Consider the following 26440-nt stretch of genomic DNA (forward strand, 5'->3'; position numbering starts at 1 on the left):
TTCCAAAAACAATATCGAATAAAAAAGGCAAATGACAGAAGTGATGCTGTTTATTTAAAATTCAAAAATATTTGAAACAATATATTTTTGTGGTTGCATGTAGAGTAATATAACTCTAGGGAAAAGTAAAGAAATTGTTTAAGAGTGGTGATTACCCTTGAAGGGGAAGAAGGGACATTTATTGGAGTTTGCTACCCAAGGCTTTAGCAGTATTGCTGATGTTCTATTTCTTAAGCTGGTGGTAGAGACATTTTATAATTCTTTGTTATTTGTACATATGCTACATTTTGTGTACTATGAAATTAAAATTTTTGTACATCACTGCAGTCAGTTAGGGTGTATTAGGATCTGTGTTTTTAGTCAACACCTTGGTAATCTATTGTAGTTAGCCTAAGGTCCAAACTTTGAAAAACACTACTTAGAACTTCTCAGTGTTCCTCAAGGTGACTGGCTTTATTCTTAGCAGAGGGATGGGGAAGAGATGATTATTAAACCAACACTGCAGATTCTTGACAGGTTCCAATGCTGTGTCAGAAAGGTAGCTCAGTATGAGGGAGAGCACAGTAGAACAGAAGCCCAGAGACCTGGGCCCTAGACCTCTCTCTCGCTGTAGGATCTTGGGCAAGTCATTTCTCTTGACCTCCACATCTTCATCTGTGAAGTGAGGCGGGTAAGATTAGCTTATCTTGTGAGGTTCTTTATAATTCTGTGTTTTGAGGTCATGATCTTTCTCCTCTCAACTGTGGTGTCTTCCCAGCCGGGTCCCAATGATAAGAAGTCAGAACTGCTGCCAGCTGGGTGGAACAACAATAAGGACCTGTATGTCCTCCGGTATGAGTATAAGGATGGGTCCAGAAAGCTCCTTGTGAAAGCCATCACCGTGGAGAGCAGCATGATCCTCAATGTGCTGGTGAGTCTCTGAGACACGTAAGTCTGCTGATGAGATGAGGATGGGAATGGCTGTTTTGAAACCCATTTAACAGTCTGGATCCAGAGCTCCAATGTTTGTGTAGCCCTTACCCGGTGATCCCACTTCTGGAAATTTATCTTAAGGTGAGAACCCTAAGTATAAAAAACATTTGTACACAAAGATATTCACCACCTGGAATTAAGAAGGAGGGGCTTTCTGTCAACAGGGAAATGGTTAAATAAAGTAAATCTATTCAGTGACAAGATAGAAGGAAAAAACTTAGGTAACTCCAGTGGGCTACTTCAGTTCCTTAAATAAATTGAATTCTTTGCTGCCTTGGAGCCCTTGCACTTTATATTTCCTATGCTGGAAGGCTCTTCCCCTCCCCCATCTGCCCCTCTCACAGCCCTTCACCATTCCTTCAGCCTGGACAATTCTCTTTCATGTTTGGCTTCCTCAAAAAGTTCAGTTCTGACTACCCACTCCTACCACTCCTACTGCCAAAAAAATCTAAATTATGTCTCTTTACGCCATCATTTTATTTTCCTGCCTGACACTCATTGCAGCTTGTAATTGTGTACTTATTTGTGCTTTGCTTTTATTCTGCCATGGGACTGTATGTGCCACAAGGACAGTGACTTTCTTTTTATTAACTTTTGTCTTAGTGGTTTGTGTGTGACCATGTGGAAGCATCCTGCTATATGTATTATACTGCACTTTGCCTTTTTTTCACTCGATGTTTTGGAGGTGTTGACATGGAAATACATGTAGATGTACCTTATTTGTTTTAACTGTTATGTAGTTTCTCATGGCACCATAATTTCTTTATTCCTTTCCCTTTTGATGAACATTTAGATCTTGTGTCAGATAGGGTTCTTGGTTTCAAACAACAAAAACCTCTTGGGTTAGTTTAATCAAAAAGAGTTTATTAAAAGAACCAGGATCACCCAGGTGCAGTGGCTCACACCATAATCCCAACACTTTGGGAGACTAAGGCAGGTGGATCACTTGAAGTCAGGAGTTTGAGACCAGCCTGGTCAATGTGGTGAAACCCTGTCTCTACTAAAAATATTTTTAAAAATTAGCCAGGCACGGTGGTGGGTGCCTGTAATCCCAGCTACTTGGGAGGCTGAGGTAGGAGAATCTCTTGAACCCAAGAGACAGAGTTTACTGTGAGCTGAGATTGCACCACTGAACTCCAGCCTGGGCGATAGAGCAAACCTCTATCTTAAAACAAACAAAACGAAACGAAAAGAACCAGGATAGCTCATTGAAACAGGTTTAAAGCTAGGTTTCCAGAAGCAATGTCCCAAATCATGCCCCGGAAACCGCTGCTGCCACCAACACTGCCCAGTATTAGGTACTGGCTGATTCTGTCTGCCCTGGTGCACCCTTCTGTTAAGCTGCTGATATGACCCCCTGGCCTCTGCTGCTACCCTCATTAACAAGATATCTGCCCCTTGCTGGGTCTGCCTCTTCATGTTACTCACCTCCAACTCAAAGTTGATGCATCAGTTCAACACCTCAGTTACCATGCCTGAGCCCTTTTGCGAAAGAGCCTGGGAAGTAGGTGTTTTAGCCTCTGCCTTGGAAAGGCAGTATTCCTAAATCAAAGAAGTCTCTAAGCCTTAGGAAGGTATTTTATATAAACAGTCCTTATATATGTCTTTGTGGACATATGTGAATATTTCTTTAGGTTGAAGACTCTGTTACTCTCCCTCCACCCTCCCACTCTTAGCCTAGAAATATCCCAGTCTCTCACTTTCTATTTTCACTCATCTAGGAATATGGCTCACAGCAAGTGGCAGACTTGACCCTGAACTTGGATGATTATATCGATGCAGAACACCTGGGTGACTTCCACAGGTACTTCTAAATGATGTCTCTTCCCTGGAAAAGAGAGAACCAATGGCAAGATATAAGGAATAGGGTAGATGTGTCCAGAAAATTAAGGAAGGTGGATGGAAGGACCTTTTATTTCTGGGCACAACTTCCTAATTTTCTTTTCTGTTTTTTATGTATTTGAAGAGGAGACTCACATAGGAAATGCCACATGAGACAAGATGATGCAATCAAGAGTCCATAAGTGCTGTGGTGGCTGCACAGTAGAGGTGGAGCCAGGCCAACTCATTCAGCCAGAGCAGACTCCTGGGAGAATGTGTACCTCATTGGGTCCCCAACCCCAATCTCCAACTTAAAAAAAAAAAAAAAATTATTTTCTTTAGGGTCGTTTTGGGTACAAGCAAAATTGAGCAGAAAGTGCAGAGCATTCCCATATTACCACCTGGTCCCATACACCTACAGCTTATAGCTTCCCTGTGTCAATATCCCATACATAGTGATACACTCCTTACAACTGATGAGTCTACATTGACACATCATTATTAGGGCTCAAGCCTGCTGTTGTGCAGTCTGTGGGTTTTGACAAATAGATGAGAATGTGTGTCTACCATTATAGTATCACACAGAATAGTTTGACTACCCTAAAAATCTGTGCTCCTCCTATTCTTCACTCCCTTTTCACTAACTCCTGGCAACCACTGATCTTTTTACTGTCTCCATAGTTTTGCCTTTTCTAGAGTGTCATATAGTTGGTATCATACAGTAGTACATTCTAGGCCTTTTCAGCAGATAGAACTAGGAAAATTTTTCCTTATGAGTTTAAATTGCCACCTCTGTTTTTAATATAACACTACAGGATTCTTTTTCTCTTATTCCGTACTTATATGTCCCTTCTCCTGTGGTGAGAACCCTGATTCCCAACAGCATCAACATATTTACTTATTTGCTTGATCCCAGAATACACACAAATATTTTCTGAATGACATCAGTGCCTACCAAGAACAAACCTACTAAGTAAAGTTCCACATGATTTATTTCCAGTTTTTTGTCTTTTACCTATGTCCCACAAAAGATGTAGGCAGAGTAGTGTCTTCCAAAGGTACTTAGATTAGTGCTTGTTTTTTAAATCAGTATAATGAAGTTATCTGTTTTATAGATAGGTAAGCTGATTTATGTCTGCTTTATTCCGTTATAGGGAATTTTCCCCCATCTTCATTGACCACCGCAGGATTTTATTTTTTATTTTATTTTATTTTTTTGAGATGGAGTCTAGCACTGTCACCCAGGCTGGAGTACAGTGTGACAATTCAAGCAATTCTTCTGCCTCAGCTTCCCGGGTAACTGGGATTACAGGTGTGCACCACCACACCCAGCTAATTTTTGCATTTTTAATAGAGATAGAGTTTTGCTGTTGACCAGGCTGGTCTCAAACGCCTGACCTCAAGTGTTCCACCCGCTCAGGTGATCCTTCCAAAGTGTTGGGATTACGGGTGTGAGCCACCACGCCCAGCCATCCTCAGGGTTTTAGAGTAAGCTTGGCATCACTATAAATGCACAGTTATGAAACCTTAACTGAACCTCAGAACTACCCAGAAACCCTGTTGCATTTAATAGCATCTAATCAGCAATACTCTGTTTGAACCTATTCCAGTCCTCACAGAATTTCAAACCACTGCCACTCCTCATTTCTCCTCCCCTCTTCCACGCAACTTCTGTGTGAGGAGGTCTTTTACATATTCCCCTCCTGCATGCCACCCTCCAGTGTATTTCCCTCATAGCAGTCTGACCAGTCTTTTTCAGACATAGATCAGATCATGGTTACAACTCTGGCTTAAAACCCTTCAGTGATGCCACTTCACACCCATTAGGATGAGTACTATCAAAATAACCAGAAAATAAACAAGCGTTGTCAAGGATGTGGAGAAATTGGAACCCTTGTGCACTCTTGGGAATGTAAAATGGTGCAGCCACTATGGAAAACAATATGACAGTTCTTCAAAAAATTACTGTATAATCCTGCATGTCCGCTTCTGGGCATATACCCAAAAGAATTGAAACTAGGTCTTGAAAAGATATTTGTACACACATGTTCATAGAAGCATTATTCACAGTAGCCAAAAGGTGAAAGCAGCCTGGCTGTCCATTGACAGATGAATGGATAAACAAAATGTAGTATGTAAATACAGTAGAATATTATTCAGGTTTAAAAAGGAAGGAAATTCTGGCCCATGCTACAACATGGACAAACCTTGAAGACATTATGCTAAATGAAATAAGCCATTCACAAAAGGACAAATTCTGTATGATTCTATAAAAGGTACCTAGATTAGTCAAATTTATAGAGACAGAAAGTAGATCGTGGTTGCCAGATACTGGGGCAAGAGGGGAATGGGGAGGGGAGTTAGGAATTAATGGGTACAGAGTTTGTTTTGCAAAATGGAAAGAGATCTGGAGGTGGATGGTAGGTGATTGCACAACAGTGTTAATGTACTTGACACTACTGAACACTTAAAAATGGTTAAGATGATAAATTTTATGCATATTTTACCACCATTAAAAGGCTTCAGGGAATGCTCATTGCTCTTAGGATAAAGAACACAATCCTTGATGAGGCCTTAAAGCCTAGCATTCACCCCTTCAATCTCACCTTGTACGGCCTTCCCCACATCCCTGTGCTTCAGCCACAGTGTCATTCTGCCCTCTTCAGACTGCTTCCCTCTGCATAAAGTGCTCTCCTTGATCTCATGTAGCCAACTCCTGTTTATCGTTTGGTTACCAATTTAAATGTCAGTTCCTTAGAGAAGCTTCCTCTGGCCCCCAGGCTTAAAGCTTCAAAACATTTTACAATTTTTTTTGGAGACATGTTTCCCTCTGTTGCCCAGGCAGGCTGGAGTACAGGGGCACAATCAACTCATTGCAGCCTCAACCTGCTGGGCTCAAGTGACCCTCCCACCTGAGCCTCCCAAATAATTGAGTCTACAGGCATGTGCCACCATGCCCAGCCAGTTTTTTATTTTTTGTAGAGATGAGGTCTTTGCTGTGTTGCCCTGGTTCAAAACATCATTTTTTAAGCATTTAATCAATCAGTAGATATTTTACATTTGCCTTCTTAGAGTTGGTCTTCCCTTGCTTGTGATCTCCTTGAGGGCAGGGCTTGGGTCTCTTTTGCGTACTTTAGACAAAGCGGGGAAAGGGGGAAATGAGCCAGGCCTGACCAGCAGAATGCTGCTCCTCTGGGTGTTGCACACACTCTGACACTGAACCCTTTTAGTGGGTGAGGGAGGGACATTTGGAGAATGGTCTCTTGACTTCTTCACTCTGGAGTTCCATTGGGACAGAAATTGACAAAACCTGTGGAAGAACCTAGGCATATTGGCCATTCATGCTCATTAGAGCATTCCGTCTGCTCAGTAATACTGAGAGAGAATTGTGATCCTGTCTCTATTTGTTTTTTAAGTACATTTGTTTGAGGGGTTTTTGTGTGAGGGAGAGGATGTGTGTTGTGTTTTGTTTTGTTTTTTGATTACTGTGAAATGAGGGACACAATAGTACTATCTCAGGGTTTTTCTGAGAATGGAATGAGATGTCAGCACATAGAGTGCTTAGTGCTTAGTCCAGCTCTTAGTAAAATACACAAAGGGGAAAAAAATCTGATCACCAGGAATCATCTCCGTGGAAATGGGCGGTGAAAGCTGAGGTATGGCTCTGCCTCCTGATCAGAGGCCCTCTCTCCCTCCTATACCTTTCAACCATAGCCGCCTCCATGTAGCCCTCTTTGTTAGGTCATTGTGGCATGTCTTGACTCTTCTAGGAATTTGTGCTCCTCAGTGAGCAAACTGTGATTTGCTAAGAAATATAAACCTATTGTGTTCCATTCTGCTGTACCCTTTCTGTGTCAGATGAGATGATAGGCTGTCGCAGTTGTTCTGCCAAGGCTTAAAAATTATGTGAGAGCCTCTCCTTCAGGACCTGGTGGTTTTTTAATCAGGCCTGAATTTTACACATGCCTAGGGATATCAGAGGCCTCCCTCTGATCTCATTAAAAGGAAAGAGGATTTGAATTTACCCCCGCACCCAGCTTGGGCAGGCAAGCAGCTCATTTTTTTACCCATGGATGTCCAGTGGCTTACTTACTCATTTAGATCAAGGCTCATTTTTTTTTTACCCATGGATGTCCAATGGCTCCAACATCATTTGTTATTCCTTCATTGAATTGCTTTTGAAACTTTGTCAAAAATCAGTTGTCTGTACATCTGTGGATCTATCTCTGGATCCTCTGTTCTTTTCCATTGATCTCTATGTCTCTTCTTCTGTCAGTATTACTCTACCAGTATTGATTATTGTAGGCATTAATATTGAGTGGAATAATTCCTCCCACTTTTTCTTCGTCAAGATAGTTTTAGCTATTCTAGGTTCTGTGTCTCGTCCTTTTTCTTTTTTTCTTTTTCTTTTTTTGAGACAGAGTCTCGCTTTGTCTCCCAGGCTGGAGTGATGGCTCACTACAACCTCTGCCTCCTGGGTTCAAGTGATTCTCCTGCCTCAACCTCCTGAGTAGCTGGGACTACAGACGCATGCCACCACGACCGGCTAACTTTTTGTATTTTTAGTACAGACCAGGTTTCACTGTGTTAGCCAGGATGGTCTCGATCTCCTGACCTTGTGATCTGCCCATCAGCCTCACAAAGTGCTGGGATTGCAGACGTGAACCACCGCCTTGTTCCCAATCTTAGGGGCAAAGCAGTCTTTCACAGTAAAGTCTATTGTTATGGGTAGGTTTTCTGTAAATGTTCTTTATCAGATTAAAGAAGTTCCCCTTTATTCTTAGTTTGTTGAGAGTTTTTAATCTTGAATGGATTTATCATGTTGGATTTTGTCAAAAGCTTTTTTCTGTATCAATTAATATGACCATATGATTTTTCTTCCATAGCTTATTGATATGGTAGATTACATTGATTGGTTTGTGACTACTAACCAGTCTTGCATACCTAGAACAAGTCATACTTGGTCATGATATATAATTCTTTTTATACATTTTTAAATTCAATTTGCTCATATTTTATTGAGGATGTTTTATGTGTGTAAGTTCATAGGATATAATAGTCTGTATTTATTTATTTATTTTTTGTATGGTCTTTGCCTGGTTTTGATACCAGAGTAATACTGGTCCCATGAAAGGGGTTGGAAAGTATTCCCTCCTCGTATATTTTCTAGAAGTGATGGTAAAATTGATGTTAATTCTTCTTTAAATGTTTGATAGAATTCTCCCTGAAACAATCTGAGGCTGGAGATTTTTGTTTTTTGTTTTTTGTTTTTAGAATGTTAAGTGTAATTCAGTTTCTTTAATGAAACTATTCAGATTATCTGTTTCATTTTGGCTGAGTTGTAGTTTATGGTTTTTAAGAATTGGTCTATTATGAATTGTTGGATTAAGTTGTTCTTAGTATTCTCTTATTATCCTTTCAGTGGCTACAGATCTATTGTAATATCTCCTGTTTCATTCTTGTTACTGGTGACTTATGTCCTCTCTCTTTTTATATTTGTCAGTCTTGCTAGAAGTTGGTCAATTGTATTCTTTTTTTTTTTTTAAGAATTGACTTTTTGTTTCATTTTCTCTTTTTTTTTTTTTTTTTTTTATTGACTTATGTTCTTACCTTTATTACTTCTGCTTGCTTTGGGTTAATTTGCTCTTCTTTTTCTAGGTTCTTTAGGTCAGAATTTTGGTTATTGATTTGAGTTCCTTCCTCTTTCTTGATGTAAGCATTTAGTGCTATGAGGTTTCTTCTCAGCAATCCTTTAGTTATATCCTGCATATTTTCATATGTTTTTATTTTCATTTTAATTCAGTGCTATATATTTCTTTTTTGGGACTTTGATCCAAGGATTTTCTAGAAGTATGTTGCTTAATTTTCATGTACTTAGAGAGTTAACTTTTTGTTTTGATTTCTGTTGTGCTTCCATATGGTTGGAGTACATACTTTGTATGGTTTCAGTTATTTTACATTTGTGAGCTTTGCCTTATGGGCAGGATGTGGTTCATTTTAAAATACCAGTGTTTTAGGAAGCCTGGAGTCTACCCATTCTGTTACCTCAGCCTGCCTCCACACCTCAGCTGTGGCTCACGTCACTTGTCTCTCACAGGCAAAGAAAAAGAGGCCCAGGCAGGATGGGATAGGTGTTAGGGGCAGCCTTCCGAGGACTCCTGAGTTAGTGACAGAACTGGACCTTGAGCCCCCAGAGCTCTGCCTGCCTGGACCAGGAACCTGATTCATCCTCCCCATGGAGCCTTTGCCTTCCATGACCCTTCCCATGACACATGATGAACACACAATGAAGCTGAGGGAGGGGTGAGGTGGGTGAGAACAGAGGAGTAGCCAGTCCAGGCTCTGTGCCCCTACACCCTCACCTCTTTCTAATGGGGTGGTAACGAGGAGGGGCAACTCAGATGCCTAAGAAGCTTAGGCCCAAATCTCAGAGACAGCGTGGGGCTGTTGCCCCCCTCACCCAGGTCCACCAGGCGGCCTGTTCCCCCACTTATAAACAGGCCAAGCGCAACGCCAGGAGCTCTCAGGGCCGCCGCTGCCATCGTTGTGGCCAGAATACCGCTTCCAGGGTTCCTAGCCAACTGCAAGCAGTTGACTCTTCGTCTGCTTCCTGCAGGACCTACAAGAACAGTGAGGAGCTTCGGTCTCGTATTGTGTCTGGAATCATCACACCTATCCATGAGCAGTGGGAGAAGGCTAGTGTAAGCAGTCCCCACCGGGAGTTCCCCCCTGCTACTGCTAGAGAGGTGGACCCACTCCGGATTCCTCCACACCATCCACACACCAGCCGGCAGCCTCCCTGGTGAGTACAGAGCGTCCAGCGGGAAGCCCATGCTTTTGCAGCGGGATTCCAGCCAGCTATCCTCATCCTGCCACTTGACCCCATCCCTGGCCCGTGTGTGTTTTCAACAAAATGATCAATGTCTTGGGGTTCAATGGAATTAGAAAGTGGAGACGTAAGTGGAGCAGTGAGTTCTTGAACTGCTACTAGTCACCCTAATTACCCCACATCTTAAGCCTGCCTGACTTCTTTCTAGAGGCCACACAGAGCCCCTGAGTCTATCCAAGGATCAGTGCCTCTGGGGCTTATGTGCAGTAAGTAGTCCAGGGTTGCTGCCCAGGTAATTCACAGCTAATTCATCCCAGAGCTCTTTGTCTAGACAGGGCCCTGGGCCAGTCTTTTTGAGAAAATGCAAAGATGCAGAGGTACTAACCCAGAGGAGATGCAGTCCCAATGTCTTGCCCATTTCATTTCATTTCACTGTAGTCCCCCAACCTCGCTATCAACTTCAGAAGTTTTCCAAAATAGCATGGGGTGCGAGTGAGTCACATTCCAAGGTTTTTGCAGATTAGGATGGCAGCGTTAGGACTGGAGACTTCTGCTCAGAGGGAGGAGACAAGGACCATGAGACCCTAGTCTCTAGCTGAGATACCACTTCTCAGTTTGGAGCCCATACTGTGATATCATACTGTTGGTGGGGATGAGGGACAGAGTTCACTGTGAGGGACATAAATAAGCACTTAATAAATGTAGACTACCATTGTTATTTTATTCTGGTTCATAATTATATGCCTTTAGTTAGCTAAAAATGGGAAATCAGTTAAATTATTACAGGTAATGATTGGCATATCTCTTTGGCAAAGTCTTTACCAAAAATATTGAGTCCTGTGAAGACAATGGAGAATTAGAAAAAGTGGTTGAAAAGATTGAAAATGACTTGTCTGATGTATCTTATTTTACCAAAGGGAATAGAGATAAGATGACCTGCCTGAGTTCACCAGCCACCAATAAAGAGGTAGAGCCAGGGCTGGGGTCTAGGTATCCTTACTCCCTGCACAGTGCTCTGCCTGTGATGTAAACAGATGTGATCTAACCACCTTTCCATGCTGGAAAGATTTAAGAATAAGCCCTGGTCAGAAGTCAGGTTGGGAAAAAATTTTAGACCTGAAGTAAATAGTAATTCTCAGCTTTATTTGTTTATTTCAAAACAAATATTCGGTGAAATAGCTCTTACTATATTGAAATGGAATTCATAGGTATTCTAACTTACCTCATCCACATTTCAGAGGAAATCAGTATAAAGTCCTAACTATAATATAAATTAGAAAAAGAGAGTAATTAATAAGATGATGATGTATATTCCATGTGTAGGTGCATGAGTACACTGGAGAGCAGAGATGTTTACATATGTATGTGGTATTATCTTGAATTCAACAGTGACAAAAGCTGTTGTATAAGATGTATTATGTCAGCAACTCAAATACCACAAAACTCTGTTGCTGTTACTAACATGACTTTTTTGAAATGGTAAACAGCTGTTAGGAGAATTGCAAACAAAATAGTGATTGAATATTGTTTCTTCAATTATGCCATAGTTACATTCCTGGAAAAATGTGCTTGTTTTAAAGTAACAGAAAAAAAATACTTTATGTTCATACATAAAATGGCCTTACATTCAGATAATTTATTTAGGCTTACACCTCCATGAATATCTAAACAAGACATTTGAAAATTGTGTGGGATGTAGGTCATTCTTCATTTCGTGAATCTCTACTATCAATTGTAGAATATCCAGCATCTCTGGTCTCTGCCTGTAAATGCCAAGAAGGCCCTCCAACTACTGTGACAAGCAAAAATGACCCCAGGGCTTGCACTATGGCACCTGGAGGTTATACCTCCCTATTTAGGACTCATAGACCTAGAGTATAGAATTGTGAAAGTAAAAATCCTAGCCTTGGAAGAACTGAGAGAATGAGAAAATCACCATGTTGCAACTTCTGCTGAAATAATGTACCTAGTCACAAATTGTCAATGGTTGATAAAACTATGAAGTAAAGGTTGATAGGGGACTTTATAATAGGTGGATCTAGCAAGTAGCATATGAACCCATTGATTAATCTTAACGCTAAAAGTGGGATAGCCAGATACTGTTTTCTAATATTATGCAATAGTAAGTTCACAGCAACCTCAATCTAGATCTAACTGCCAGTTTCAAAATATGAAGGACAGAAGAATGAGTTAAACAGACACATGAGGATACAACATCCAAAACTGGAATACAGAAAAATTGTATAGGATAAATTGACCTTGTTTTTTCACCAAATAAATTAATCGCATGGGGAGAAAAGGGAGAAACAGGCCGTTATGGAAAGAGTCATGCCAACTAAAATGCAGTGTTGGACATTGTTTAGATCTTGATTCAAACCAATTCAAAAAATTATTTTTTAAACATTTGGGGAAATTTTAGCATGGACCAGGTGTTAGATAACATTATCAATTACTGCCAATTTTGTTAGGTGAAATAATTCTGCTTATGTTAAAAAAAAGAGGTCTTTATCTGTTAGAGATATACATTGAAGTATTTAAAGGTGAAATGATGTGTGTGGGATTTGCTTTAAAATAACTTCAGCCCCCAAAAGAGTAAGGTGTGGGGGAGGGGAAGTATAAGTAAAATAAGAATGGTGGACTATTGATAATTATTGAAGTTAGGTGGGAATACACACAGGAACTCATGATACTGTTCTTACTATTTTTTGGTATGTTAAAAAATTTCCTTAGTAAGGATTTTTTATTAATACCAGTTCTTCACAAAGTCTTTCAAAAATAGAAGGGAGAGAATACTTCCCAGCTTCTTCTGTGAGGCTAGAATTATCCTGATACCAATACCAAAGACATCACAAGAAAACTACAAACCAGTATACTTTATGAATACAGATATAAAAACCCTTAACAAAGTACTAACAAACCAAATCCAGCAACGTATACAAAGGATTATATACCCTGACCAAGTGAAATTGATTCCAGGAATGATTGATTTAACATCTGAAAATAAATCAGTGCAATACACCATATCAATAGAACAAAGGAGGCCAGGTGCCCGGTGCCTCATGCCTGTAATCCCAACACTTTGGGAGGCTGAGGCAGGTGGATCACCTGAGATCAGGAGTTCAAGACCAGCCTGGCCAACGTGATGAAACCCCTTCTCTACTAAAAATACAGAAATTAGCTGGGTGTGATGGTGGGCACCTATAATCCCAGCTACTCAGGAGGCTGAGGCACAGGAATCGCTTGAACCCAGGAGGCAGAGGTTGCAGTGAGCTGAGATGGTGCCACTGCGCTCCAGCCTGGGTGACAGAGCAGGACTGCATCTCAAAAAAATAATAATAATGATACAACAAAGGATAAAAACTACATGTTCATCTCGATAGAGAAATAGCATTTGACAAAGTCTGACACCCTTTCATGACAGAAGCATTCAGCTAGCCTGGGAAATACAGTGAGACCCTGTCTCTACAAAAAATTTAAAAATTAGCCAGGCATGATGGCATATACCTGTAGTTCCAGCTACTTAGGGGGCTGAGGTGAGAGGATCACTTCAACCTGGGAGGTCAAGCTGCAGTCTGTCATCACACCACTGCACTCCAGCTTGGGCAACAAAGTGAGACCCTGTCTCAAAAAAAACAAAAAACAAAACAAAACAAAACGCATTCGCAATAGAAGGGGCCAGGCATGGTGACTCACCCCTGTAATCCCAGCACTTTGGGAGGCCAAGGTGGGTGGATCATTTGAGGTCAGGAGTTCAAGATCAGCCTGGCCAACATGGTGAAACCCTGTCTCTACTAAAAATGTAAAAATAATCTGGACATAATTACGCATGCCTGTAATCCCAGCTACTCAGTAGGCTGAGGCAGGAGAATCACGTGAACCTGGGAGGTGGAGGTTGCAGTGAGCCGAGATCACGCCACTGCACTCCAGCCTGGACAAGAGAGTGAGACTGTTTCAAAAAACATGCACACGGAAACAACAACAACAAAAACAATGGAAGGGAGGTTTCTCAAGCCAATCAAGAGCATCTACAAAAAGCTCACAGCTGACAGTCTCCTTAATGGAGAAGGATGGAGTGTTTTCCTTTTAAGATCCGGAACAAGGCAAGCATGTTTGCTTTTGTTTTTGCCACTTTTATATAACATTGTACTTGATATTCTAGCCAGGGCAATCACTCAAGAAAAAGAAATAAGGGGTATTCAGATTAGAAAGTAGGAAGTAAAAATATCTCTATTTGTCAATGACGTGATATCTTGTATACGGAAAATCCTAAGGAATCCTCTAAAAAAACAGAACTAAGCAAATTCAGCAATGTGGCAGGATATAAAATTGATATCCTGACTAACACGGTGAAACACCGTCTCTACTAAAAATACAAAAAATTAGCTGGGCGTGGTGGCAGGTGCCTGTAGTCCCAGCTACTCGGGCGGCTGAGGCAGGAGAATAACGTGAACCCAGGAGGCAGAGCTTGCAGTGAGTTGAGATTGCGCCACTGCACTCCAGCCTGGGCGACAGAGCGAGACTCCATCTCAAAAAAAAAAAAAAAAAAATCGATAAAATCAATTGTATTTCTATAGGTTAGCAATGAACAATCTAAAAATTAATGAAATTATCCCATTTATAACAACCCCACAAAGAATATAATACTTAAAAATAAATTTAACAAAAGAAGAATTGTAAAAGATTTGTGCACTGTGAAAGATTTGGGAAAGAATTGTATAAGGTTTGTACAGTGAAAACTATAAAACATTACTGAAAGAAATTAAAGATTTAAATAAAGGAACGACATTCTGTGCTCATGACTAGGAAGAATTAATATTAACCATACTCCCCAACTTGATCTATGTATTCAGTGTGATCCCAATGAAAATCCCAGCAGGTTTTGGGTTTTTTCCCCCAGAAATTGGCAAGCTGATCCTAAAATTCAGGTAGAAGTGCAAGAGAACTAGAATGGCTAAAACAATCTCAAAGAAAAACAAAGTTGGAAGACTTCCAGATCCCAATTTCAAAACTTATTACAAAGCTTCAGTCATCAGGACAGTATGGCACTGGCATGAGGATAAACATATAGAGCAAAGAAATAGAATTGAGAGTCTAGAAATTAACCCATACATTCATAGGGAATTGATTTCAGCAAGGGTACCAAGAGAGTTTAGTAGAGAAACCATAGTCTTTTCAGATGGTGCTGGGACAATTGGATATCTACATGCAAAGTAATGAAGTTGGGTCCCTTCCTCAGTTAACTCAAAATGATTCACACACGTGAGTGTAAGAGCTTGAACTATAAAACTTCTAGACCTAGTAATAAGTCTACCTTGGGTACTCTTATTCGCTGACTTTCAGTTAGACTGGTTTCTTAGACACAACACCTGGGAGGTCAAGAGCACAAGCAGTGAGGAAAAAATAGACAAATTGAACTTTGTCAAAATTAAAATATTTTGTACATAAAACAATAGTATCAAGAAAGTGAAAAGATAATCCACAGAATGGGAGAGAATATTTGCAAATCAGATATCTGACAAGAAACTTGTATCCAGAATGTATAAAGAGCTCTTACAACTGAACAATACAAAAGAAAACCCAATTTTAAAACGTTCAAAGGATTTGAATAGATATTTCTCCAAGGAGGATGTACAGATAGTCCATGAACATATGAAAAGATGTGCAACAACATTGGTCATTAGTGAAATGGAAATCCAAACCAAAAATAGCATTATTTGCAATAGCCAAAAAGTAGGAACAATCTAAATGTCTATTAGTTGATGAACAGCAAATATGATATATGCTTACAACTGAATATGTATATTATAGCAATAAAAATGAAGTACTTATACATGTTATAACATAGATGAACCTTGAAAACATCATGTTAAGTGAAAGAAGCCAGTCATAAAAGACTGTATATTATATGATTTATTTAATGTGAAATGTCCAGAATAGGCAAGAGATAGAAAGCAGATTAGTGTCTGCCGGGGTGGAGGTAGAGGATGGGAAAGCAGGAATGAGGAGAGACTGCTGATGGGTACAAGGTTCTTTTTGGGGTGAAGAAAATGTTCTAAAATTAGAATATTTGCACATTCTGTGAACATCTAAAAACCATGCATTATACATGTTAGCTGGTTGAATTTTTTAAGTGAAATGTATCTCAATAAAGCTGTAAAAAATGGGTATTTTACAAAAGTCCTAGAGTTAGCTTAATTGGAAATACGAATATATAATGATAGAAATGATTTCCTTGAGATCAAACCGTAGTCCAAGAGAATCGATAATAACTGCCCATGACTGGGGCTTTTTTTTTTTTTTTTTTTTTAAATATTTTTCCTTCAGCTAGAGAGTGGTTTGTTAGTACCTAAACAATATTTTAAGGATTCATCATCATACCAGCCAAAGTGATTTATTTAAAATTAGCTACTGAATGCCTTCCCCCTAAGGAACAAGGCAAGGATAACCACTCTGACCACTCTTACTCAGCATAATACTAGAAGTTTTGCCCACACATTAAAACAAGAAAAAGAATTATCATACAGATAAGGTAGGAAGAAATAAACCAGTTTATATATGCAGATGACATAATGATCTACATAGAAAATCCCAAGGAATCTACCTAAAATAATAATAAAAATTAGTTTAACAAGGTTGCCGGATACCAGATTAACATAGAAAAATTAATTGTATTTTTATATACTAGCAATAAACAGATGGAATGAAATTTAAAATACCGTACTGTTTGTAGTTGTTCAAAAACTACTCGGGTAGGCTGGGCATGGTGACTCACGCCTGTAATCCCAGCACTCTGGGAGGCTGAAGAGGGTGGATTACCTGAGGTCAGGAGTTTGAGACCAGCCTGGCCAACCAACATGGTGAAACCCTGTCTCTACTAAAAATAGAAAAATTAGCCAGGCATGGTGGTGCACACCTATAATCCCAGCTACTTGGGAGGCTGAGGTGGGAGAATCGCTTGAAGCCAGGAGGCAGAGGTTGCAGTGAGCCAGGATTGCACCACTGCACTCTAGCCTGGATGACAGAGCAAGACTCCGTCTCCAAAAAAAAAAAAAAAAAGCTAAAATACTCAGATATAATTCTAACGAAACTTGTATAAGACTTTTATACTGAAAACTACAAAATGCTAGTGAAAGAAATCAAAGAAGATCTAAATAAATGGGGAGACATAACATATTCAGCATAGTAAAAATGTCAGATACTCCACAAATTGATATACTATTTTAATGCAATTCCTATCAAAATCTCAATAAGAATTTCTGTAGATATAGCAAGATATAACAGATAATTCTAATATTTATATGGAAAGTCAAAGAATCTAGAATAGCTATAACAATTTTTTAAAAGAAGTAGAAGAAGTCATTCCACCCAATATTAAGGCTAATTATATAACTAAAGTAATCAAGATGGTGGAATTGGCAGAGGGACAGACATATAGATAAGTAGAACAGAATAGTGAGCACAGAAGTAAGACCAGCAAACTTCTGACAAGGGTGCAAAAACAAGTCAATGGAGGAAGGACTGTCTTTTCAACAGATGGTGCTGGAGCAATTGGATAATCAAAAGCGAAAATATGAGCCTTGACCTAAACCTTATATAAAAATGACCTCAAATTGGATCATTGATTTAAATGTAACATACAATGCTACAACACTCCTAGAAGAAAACACAAGAGGAAATCTTCAGTATCTAGGGCTTAGTGAAGAGTTCTTAGATACAGCACTAAATGCACATTATTTTAAAAAGATGCTAAATTGGACTTCATCGAAATTTAGAACTTTTAATCTGTGAAAGACCCTGTTAAGAGGATAGAAGCATAACCTACAGTTTGGGAGGAAATGCTAGAAAACCATGTATTTAACAAAGGATTCATATCTAGATAAAGAACTCTCAAAATCAACAGCTTAAGAAACTATCCAATTAGAAAATTGAAAAATGAAGGCCAGGCATGGTGGCTCATGCCTGTAATCCCAGTGCTTTGGGAAGCTGAGGTGGGTAGATCACCTGAGGCCAGGAATTCGAGATCAGCCTGGCCAACATGGCAAAACCATGTCTCTTCAAACATACAAAAATTAGCGGGTATGGTGGTACATGCCTGTACTCCCAGCTACTCAGGAGGCTGAGGCAGGAGGATCACTTGAACCTGGGAGGCGGAGGTTGCAGTGAGCCGAGATGGCACCACTGCACTCCAGCCTGGGTGACAGAGCAAGACTCTGTCCCCCCAGAAAAAAGAAAAAATGGAAAAATGATATGAAGAGGTGATACACTGAGAAGCACGTACAGATGTCAAAGAAGCAATGAAAAGATCCTCAGCATTGCTAGCCATTAAGCTAGGTGAAATGCAAATGAAACCACAATGGGATGTTTCACACCTATTAGAATAGCTAAAATTAAAAATAGTGATGATACTAAATTCTAGAGAGAGTGCAGAAAAACTGAATCATGTACACTGCTGGCAGGCATGTCAAGTGTTACAGCTACTCTGGAAAATCATTTGACAGTTTCTTAAACTAAACATGTACTTAATAATTAGATCCAGGAATCACACACCTGAACATTTATCTCAGAAAAATGAAAATTGTGCCCACAGAAAAACCTGTACACAGATGTTCAGAGGAGTTTTATTTGTAATAGCCAAAAGCTGGAAATAATCCAGATATCCCTCCTCCAGTGATGAATAGTTAAAGGAACTGTGGTGTATCCATACTGTGGAATACTACTCGGCAGTATAAAGGAATGAACTGTTGAAGCACAGCAAATTGGTTAATCAAAGTCATTATGCTGAGTGAAAGAAGCCATTCCCAAAAGGTCACATATTGTGTGATTCCACTTATATAACATTTTTTAAATGATACAGTTATAGAGGTGCTAAACAGATTAATGGTTGCCAGGGGTTATGAGGGCAGAGCTGTAGGTGTGGTTATTAAGGGGAGTAGCATGAGAGAGATCTTTGTGGTGGTTTAACTGTTAGAGAAAACTGAAGTGTATTAGAACCTCTTGTACTGTTTTTCCAACCCCTGTGAATCTTTTTTTTTTTTTTTTTTTTTTTTGACAGAGTCTCCCTCTGTCACCCAGTGTGGAGTGCAGTGGTGCTATCTTGGCTCACTGCAGCCTCCGCCTCCTGGGTTCAAGCGACTCTCCTGCCTCAGCCTTCCGAGTAGCTGGAATTACAGATGGCTGCCACCACATCTAGCTCATTTTTGTATTTTTAGTAGAGACAGAATTTTACCATGTCGGCCAGGCTGGTCTCAAACTCCTGCCCTCAAGTGATCTGCCCACCTCAGCCTCCCAAAAGGCTGGGATTACAGGCATGAGCCACTGTGTCTGGGCCCCTGTGAATCTTTAATTATTTAACAGTAAAAGGGTTTTCAAAATTTAGATGCTGAAGAGCCACTTGGGTTCTTAAGTCCATGGTATTTAGTCAGCTGTGTGTAGGGGGACAGTGGATGTAGCCCTGAGTGTTTCACAAAGGCCAGTGAGGCCTTTTGTCCTCATATCATCTAGTCAGGGATGAGCAACGGACTGGGAGCACATAGGGAAAGGAATCTGAGCCGTACTTGAAGGCTTCCCCAAGGAAGGGACTGACCACTAAGCAGACTCCTAAAGAATAAGGAAGAGATGTTAGCCAGACAGAGAGTAGGGCAGAAAGGGCATCTTAGCCTGAAGGCCTGTTCTGTACAGAGCCCTGGAAGGACAGGCAGTGGAGCCAGAGCCGGGCAGGGGTCGTTAAGTGGGTTGCTGAGACCAGGTCAAGCTTCCCCACTTAGGGTAAGGGAAAGGATACAATACTCCTTACCAGGGTAGAAAATTACCAAGAAGTGATGTAGGCCTTCGTTCAGTGAATCCATACTAAGTGAAGGCTCTGAGTCTCTGGTCTGAGGAGGCTTCGGAGAAGATGTGGATATTCTACTAGGCCCAGAAAATAAGGAGGGTACCATTCAACCACTGGACTGCTGCAGGTCCAGCAAGTCCTGCCCCAACCTGGTTTTGGTTGGCAGAAACCTCTGGTCCTCTATCTCTGGAGTTCACCCTACTTTTGACCGTACCACCACTCAGTTATTTTTGTCTGATCTCAAGATTACTGGCTTTTTTCAAGCACATATTTTCTTTGCTCTGTGTTTTCACCCATTGCTTGGACCTGTGCATTGTGCATTTTTGGTGAGTCCTCTGTTCAGCAAATATTTGTTTCTCTGTGGGTTCAGGGATTCCTAGGGCTGGGCCCCTACTACAGAGGCATGCACTTCCCCTGTGGCATGGGAAATAGGTGAGTTAAGAGAGATAATTGCGGGCCGGGCGCGGTGGCTCACACCTGTAATCCCAGCACTTTGGGAGGCCGAGGCAGGCGGATCACAAGGTCAGGAGATCGAGACCACGGTGAAACCCCGTTTCTACTAAAAATACAAAAGAAATTAGCCGGGCGCGGTGGCGGGCGCCTGTAGTCCCAGCTACTCAGGAGGCTGAGGCAGGAGAATGGCGTGAACCCGGGAGGCGGAGCTTGCAGTGAGCCGAGATTGCGCCACTGCACTCCAGCCTGGGCGACAGAGCGAGACTCTGTCTCAAAAAAAAAAAAAAAAAAAAAAAGAGAGATAATTGCTGTTACAGAGGTTAACACAGAGATACTTCATGAATATCCTGGGAAAGGCTACTTGGAAGTGCTGCCTGAGCTGTGTCTTCACGGGAAAGGGAATTATTTCTTAAACTCTCTCTCGGCCTTTTCATGTGTCTGAATTACTACATAACAGATTTTTTTTTTTTTTTTATGAAGAAGGTTGTTCCAGACTGAGGAAACAGTAGATTAGAGGCATCAAGGTCTAAAAACTTAGGGCTGTCCCTGAACTTCAACTGGACAAAAATAATTTTTCTGGAATCCTAGCATATACCAGCTAGGGAGGATGGGGCCAGATTTGGGGAAGCCCCTGATGTGAAGCACATGAATCTCCCTGTGGACAATTGGAAACCACTGAAGGATTCTGAGGGCAACAGTGCCTTTGGCTAAAGAGCCTGGTGGGTTGGAGAGGATCAGGCAGAAGATCAAGCTTTTCCCTCCTCCATACCACTCTGAAGGAAGAACTTGGTCCCCTTCCTTCCCTGCCTCACCTCTCCCTCCATGTCATGAAGAGTATTTTGTGGCAGTTAGGAGCACAGGCTTTGGAGATTGATCAGCTGTGTTCAAACCCTGAGCTTGTACCTTTCCCTGTCTCTCAGCACATTTAGCCTCTTGGAGCCTCAGGTTTCTCATCTGCACCTTGGGAATAATTACAGCTGTCTCAGAGGTTTTGTAGGATTGAATGTGATGATGGATGTCACATGTTGACATTCAGTAATAATTCAGTGGTCTAGTAACTGGTCACTGGAAAAAAAATATTCAGTGGATTCCCATTCAGGTAGCTGGCAAAGATGAGAACAAGATTGAAGGTTTAATGAGTAGAGGTCTCTCAAAAAATAACCTTGTTTTATTGTTTTTAAATACTACCATCTTCCCCCTAAAACAGATTTGATGTAGGATTAGGTGTGAGAGTGTCAGCCCAGAGAGGGTGTTGGGCAACTGTATTTAGGCCCAGGCCCAGGTCCATGATAGACATTGTTTCCGTTATCATCGTCATCATCACCCTGTGTTGAGGACAGAAGTAATTTCCCTTTCTTGGCTGTTCACCGTGTGTAGGTCTGTGAACCAAGTGTGTTAATATATGGTTGCTCATCTTCTGGACAGCCCTACAAGAAGATCAGTGGCATCCCTACTTTACAGGGGAGGAGACAGTGGCTGAGAGAGGTAGCACGTAGCTTCTCAGCGTTGTCTCGCTGGGAGGGTGAGCACTGGGATTTACCCCGAAGTGGATCTAACTCAGCAGCTCATGCTTTTCCCACTGCACCTGTCGGCGTTAGTTCATGTAATAAGCAGTGTGTGTACAAATTCAATGTAGCGTAGACTGATTATGGAGAAAAGCCCATCTCCTTTCCCCTCCTCAATTAAGTCTTTCTCAGGCAGACCTATTTCACAAGACTAAGGCACTGAACTGGAGAGATGGTTGGAAGAGGAGGCAGAATGTTTAGGAGGCTTTTTCTTAGCCTCTAGCAAATTGGCAGCCTATCAGATCTCCCCTCTGTACTCACCTCACCTGCCTCTGCCCCCACTCTCTGCTTATTCCTTGGCCAGACCCATTTGTCCATGAGCTCAGATAGCTGTGGTTCCTTTACTACAGCTCGCATCACCACCACGTTGCTCAGCAACCAGGCACTCAAACTTCCACCTTTTCCTTTCCCCCTGAAATGCCTAGTTTTGGGGTGAAGCCACAGGCAGGAAGGAGGCAAAAAGCAGCACAGCAGCTGGCCTCTCTGTCTGCTGCAGGGTGTTAATTATCCCATCACTGAGCAGCCATCACTGAACACCCTGGTGCTCTGAGCAGAAATAGCAGCCTCTGCTCCTTCCCATAGGACACCGTCCTGTGTCTCACCCCTCGCCTTAAACACTCTTGTTTTGCCTATCTCACACCTGGAAATTTCCAAATACAAACTAAAGTTGGGATTGTCTGCCCTAGAGCATAGAGACTTGTTTCCCTAGGTGTGTAGTGATGTATGACTGCAGCTTGTAAAGGATTCTGGGTCTGCTGTGATACTGGGTGTGTCTAGGCTAGGAGTATAGCTAGAGAAGACATTCCATTGTAGTGGAAAATTGGAGGTGGGCAGGTCTTTCCTACTCCTGAGATGTCTAGGAAAGAATTACTGAAAACAACCCATCTATAAGGAAAATATTTTTTTATCCAGCCTAACTTTTTATTGTCATTATAAATCTAACCTGTTTCCTTTTGCTTCATCTGTCCTCTGATAGTCAGGAGACTGGATGCCCCAAATCTTGCTCCATGTTTTGAAAAAAACAGTTTTTCTATGCTTAACCAGCTTCTCTAAAAATAAATCTTTAGATATAAAGCTCTTTTTTATGTCATTCTGAATTCATTTTTAATCCCAACCAGTCTGTATCTTTACATATTTTTAAATGTTCCAAATAGTTTGTATTCTGCATTTTCTTTTTAAATTTCATAATCCATTTACTAAAGTGCTAAACATAACTCTTTTAGCATCTGATATTTCATTTTACTAGTATGCTATGGTTTATATCACTTCTATGGGGTATTTCAAGCATTTCTAATTTTTCATTGTAAATAGTACAGCTATGAACATCCCTGTGTATTAGGGTTTTTTTTCTTTTACTTCCTTGAGTTATATTACTTACACTGGAGAACCTCAAACCCTCTAGCACTCTAAAAATTATTGAGGACCCCAGAGAGCTCTTATATGGGTTATATGTATCAATATCTACTGCATTAGAAGTTACAAATGATATTTTCAAAATGCACATTTATTCATTTAAAAATAAGCCCATAAGTGTTAATATAAATAACAAATTTCTCTGAAAATATCTTTTCAAAACAAAATTTAGAAGAGTAACGTTCTTTTACATTTTTGCAAATCTCTTTGATGTCTGGCTTAATGAAAGACAACTAGATTCTCATTTCTGCTTCTGCATTCAGTCTGTAGGGGATATGTTGTTTTCATTGAAGCCTTTCACATATCAGTTGTTGGAAAAAAGGACTAGTTTAATAACCTTTTCAAATAATTATAGATATTCTTCTTTACTGTTTTGTTTGTTTGTTTTGAGGCGGAGTCTCGCTCTGTCGCCCAGGCTGGAGTGCAGTGGCGCGATCTTGGCTCACTGCAAGCTCCGCCTCCGAAGTTCACACCATTCTCCTGCCTCAGCTTCCCGAGTAGCTGGGACTACAGGTGCCTGCCACCATGCCCAGCTGATTTTTTTTGTTGTTGTTTTTTTTGTTTTTTGTATTTTTAGTAGAGACGGGATTTCACTGTGTTAGCCAGGATGGTCTCGATCTCCTGACCTCACGATCCGCCCACCTCGGCCTCCCAAAGTGCTGGGATTACAGGTGTGAGCCACTGCGCCCGACCTCTTCTTTACTGTTGAACCAACTTGACAGGTAGTAGTTTTTGTAAGGGTTAGTTGTAATGTGGAATCTGAATCCGTATCAGTGAACTTTTTTATATATCTGTTACATTAAAATCCACTGGTCTATCATGCCCTTTGAATGGACTTTTTCCTGTGTATAATACTGTCATGGAAGATCCTGTATTTTGGTCATTTGGAAAATATTGATTCACTGAGATATGCAGATCTGCTCTCAAAGTTGACACATTTTATTATATAATATCATTGCTGATTTTTGCTTGAAAACTTGAATTTTCTCATTGGCGGTAAATACCATTCATTATTTTCCTTGAAGTAATGGGCTCACATCCTTTTGGAGAAGATGTCTGCTATGTAGCCAAGTCTGAATAAACATGGTTTGTCATTCTTTCAAGTAAAAAAAAAAAAAGTTTTATGTGAAAAAATGACTGCTTCAGCTAGCGACTTGAACAACTGCACAAGTACTTTTCATCAAGACAACCATTGTGCCTCTGTGTGCAGTAGAAGTGCTTTATGCAAGGCCAAGTGTGATGGCCCACACCTGTAATCCCAGCACTTCAGGAGGCTGAGGCAAGTGAATTTCTTGAGCCTAGAAGTTTGAGACCAGCCTGGGCAACATGGTGAACTCTGTCTCTGAAAATTAGCTGGATGTGGTGGCGTGGCCCTGGAGTCCCAGCTACTTGAGAGGCCGAGATGGGAGGATTGCTTGAGCCCAGGAGGTGGAGGCTGTGGTGAGCCATGATCACACCACTGCACTCCAGCCTGGGCGACAGAGCAAAACCCTGTCTCAAAAAAACAAAAAAAAGAAGTGCTTTATGCCCGTTTCCCACTTCACACAGAATATTAAAAAGACATATTCAAATATTGAAATTTTACAAAACTTGACAATCTATACCTCTTCATCAAGTACATTCTAAAGTGAAGCTGGATGTGGGTGAGTGAGTGGTAAGGGAGGATGCAGTGACTGCCAGGTTAGTGCTACTGCTTTGAGTCATACTATGGCATCAGCAGTTCCACCCACTATTGCTTTTGCACCATCAGTGCAAATGTCAACACAGCAAAAAAAGCAAATAGTTTCTGAGATAAAATAGCTTTGACCTCATGGTAAAATGTGGCTCATGTCCATGAGCCACATTTAAAATTTTTTTTTTCTTGAGGTTTACTAGCCATTTGGATTTCATCTTTTGTGAAGAGGTAATCAAATCTCTTGTTCGTTTTTCTATTGGCTTGTCTTTTTATGACTTGTTGGCATTGTTTATATATTCTGAAGTTAAGTCCTTCATTAAATAAATGCATTACAAATGTCTTCCTCCCCTCTGTAGCTTGCCTTTTTACCCTGTTAATGGGTTTTTTTTTTTATTGTTAAAACATTCTTAATTTTTATGTAATCTAGCTTATCAGTTCTTTCCCTTTGTTTCATACTCTTTTGATTTTTGTTTAAGAAGTCTTTGCCCTATGCCAAGGTCATGGAGAAATCCTTGTATATTTTCTCCTAGAAGCTTTAATGGTTTACCTTTTATATTTGATCTATAATCCATTTAAAATATTTTTCATGTGTGGTGTGAGATTTATATTTTTCCACATGGCTATCCAGTTGGTCCAGCACCATATTTTGAGAAGATTGTCCTCTACGTATGTTACTTTAATAATTTAATTTTCATTTTTCATTACTTGTGAAACTATTCTCTATTCTTAAAATTTGTTTTCATTCTTTTCCCCTTGGAGTCACATAATATCCCTTTGGTTTTTTCCTGTGGATAGCAAAGTTCAGTAACATTTATATAGCCACTATTTATTTATTAAGTGCCAATGATTCCAGACAAATGCTGGGCATTTAATCCCTGTGCTCTTATTTAATCCCCTCAACAATTCCATGAGATTGGTAAGGGCTCTCCCCATTTTGCAGGTAAGGAAGCTGAAGTTCATGTACAGTGAGTAACTTCCTCACAACAGTAAGAAGGAAGAGTTGTGTTATAATAGTAAATTATTGAATTCTACTTATTGGACTCTAAATGTACAGGCACTACACTTTTGTAAGCATTCTCATTTAATATATATGTAACAACCCTGTGAAGTAGATACTATTGTCTGTATTTTACGCAAGAGAAAGCTAGGGCTTGGAGATTTTATAACTTGCCCTGGGTCACACAGCTGTGAAATGGTGAGGCCAGAATTTGAACTTGACTCCATCATGTGCCACTTACTGGGAATATGTCATGAGGTGTGGACCCAGCCTTCAAGGAGCTCACAGTTGATTGGGGCTAATTGTCCTTTTCATTCCAGATCATAAATCTTTTTAAAACAATTTTAGAAGTATGTCTGAGATCTGCTGAACTTCATTGAAGAGTGATTAATCTGAAGGGTAGAAGGAAAGGTTTCATAGAGATGATGCCTGATGAGCTAAGTTTTAAAGGACCAATAAAAGTTCTTTGGTATTGACGGTAATTGACTTTTATGCAGAGGGAACGATGGGTACCAATGGGGCTATGAAATCATCTTGTACAAGTGGGGGAGTTTTTGTTTCACTCATGTCAGCATGTGAAGGGAGAAAAGATGAATGTGAGGACCAAATCACAAGGCCAGTATGTGCCAAGAAGCTGGATTTGATCCATGGGGTGATGGGAGCCATCAATGTTTTGAAAAGTTACGTGGTTGGGACTCGGTTAACCACAGATTTTTTTTTTCTCTTGAAGAATCCCAGTCATATTCTGACAGTGGACATGTTAACATGGTTAATATTTATTGAGCTTTTACTGTGGGCTGAGCAGTTACAGTAAGTGTAAAGTATATGTAAAACAATCTCTTTTAAGCCTCATAAGAGAATGAGGTAGATGCTCTTGGTATCTCTG

The 26440-nt window shown here is 40.5% G+C and overlaps 1 protein-coding gene across 7 annotated transcripts in view; it reads left to right on the forward strand.

The window, feature by feature from the left end:
- PSMF1 (proteasome inhibitor subunit 1) overlaps window positions 1-26440 on the forward strand; it is a 47875-nt gene that overhangs the window by 10430 nt on the left and 11005 nt on the right. For all 7 annotated transcript variants that reach the window (XM_025398224.1, XM_025398218.1, XM_025398220.1 and 4 more), the window contains 3 exons: window positions 758-910; window positions 2694-2776; window positions 9410-9595. In XM_025398224.1, coding sequence (XP_025254009.1) covers window positions 893-910; window positions 2694-2776; window positions 9410-9595 — 287 coding nt within the window. In that variant the 5' untranslated portion in view covers window positions 758-892. The remainder of the gene's footprint in view (window positions 1-757; window positions 911-2693; window positions 2777-9409; window positions 9596-26440) is intronic.

This window comes from Theropithecus gelada, chromosome 10 (genome assembly GCF_003255815.1).
Source record: "Theropithecus gelada isolate Dixy chromosome 10, Tgel_1.0, whole genome shotgun sequence".
NCBI lineage: Eukaryota > Metazoa > Chordata > Mammalia > Primates > Cercopithecidae > Theropithecus > Theropithecus gelada.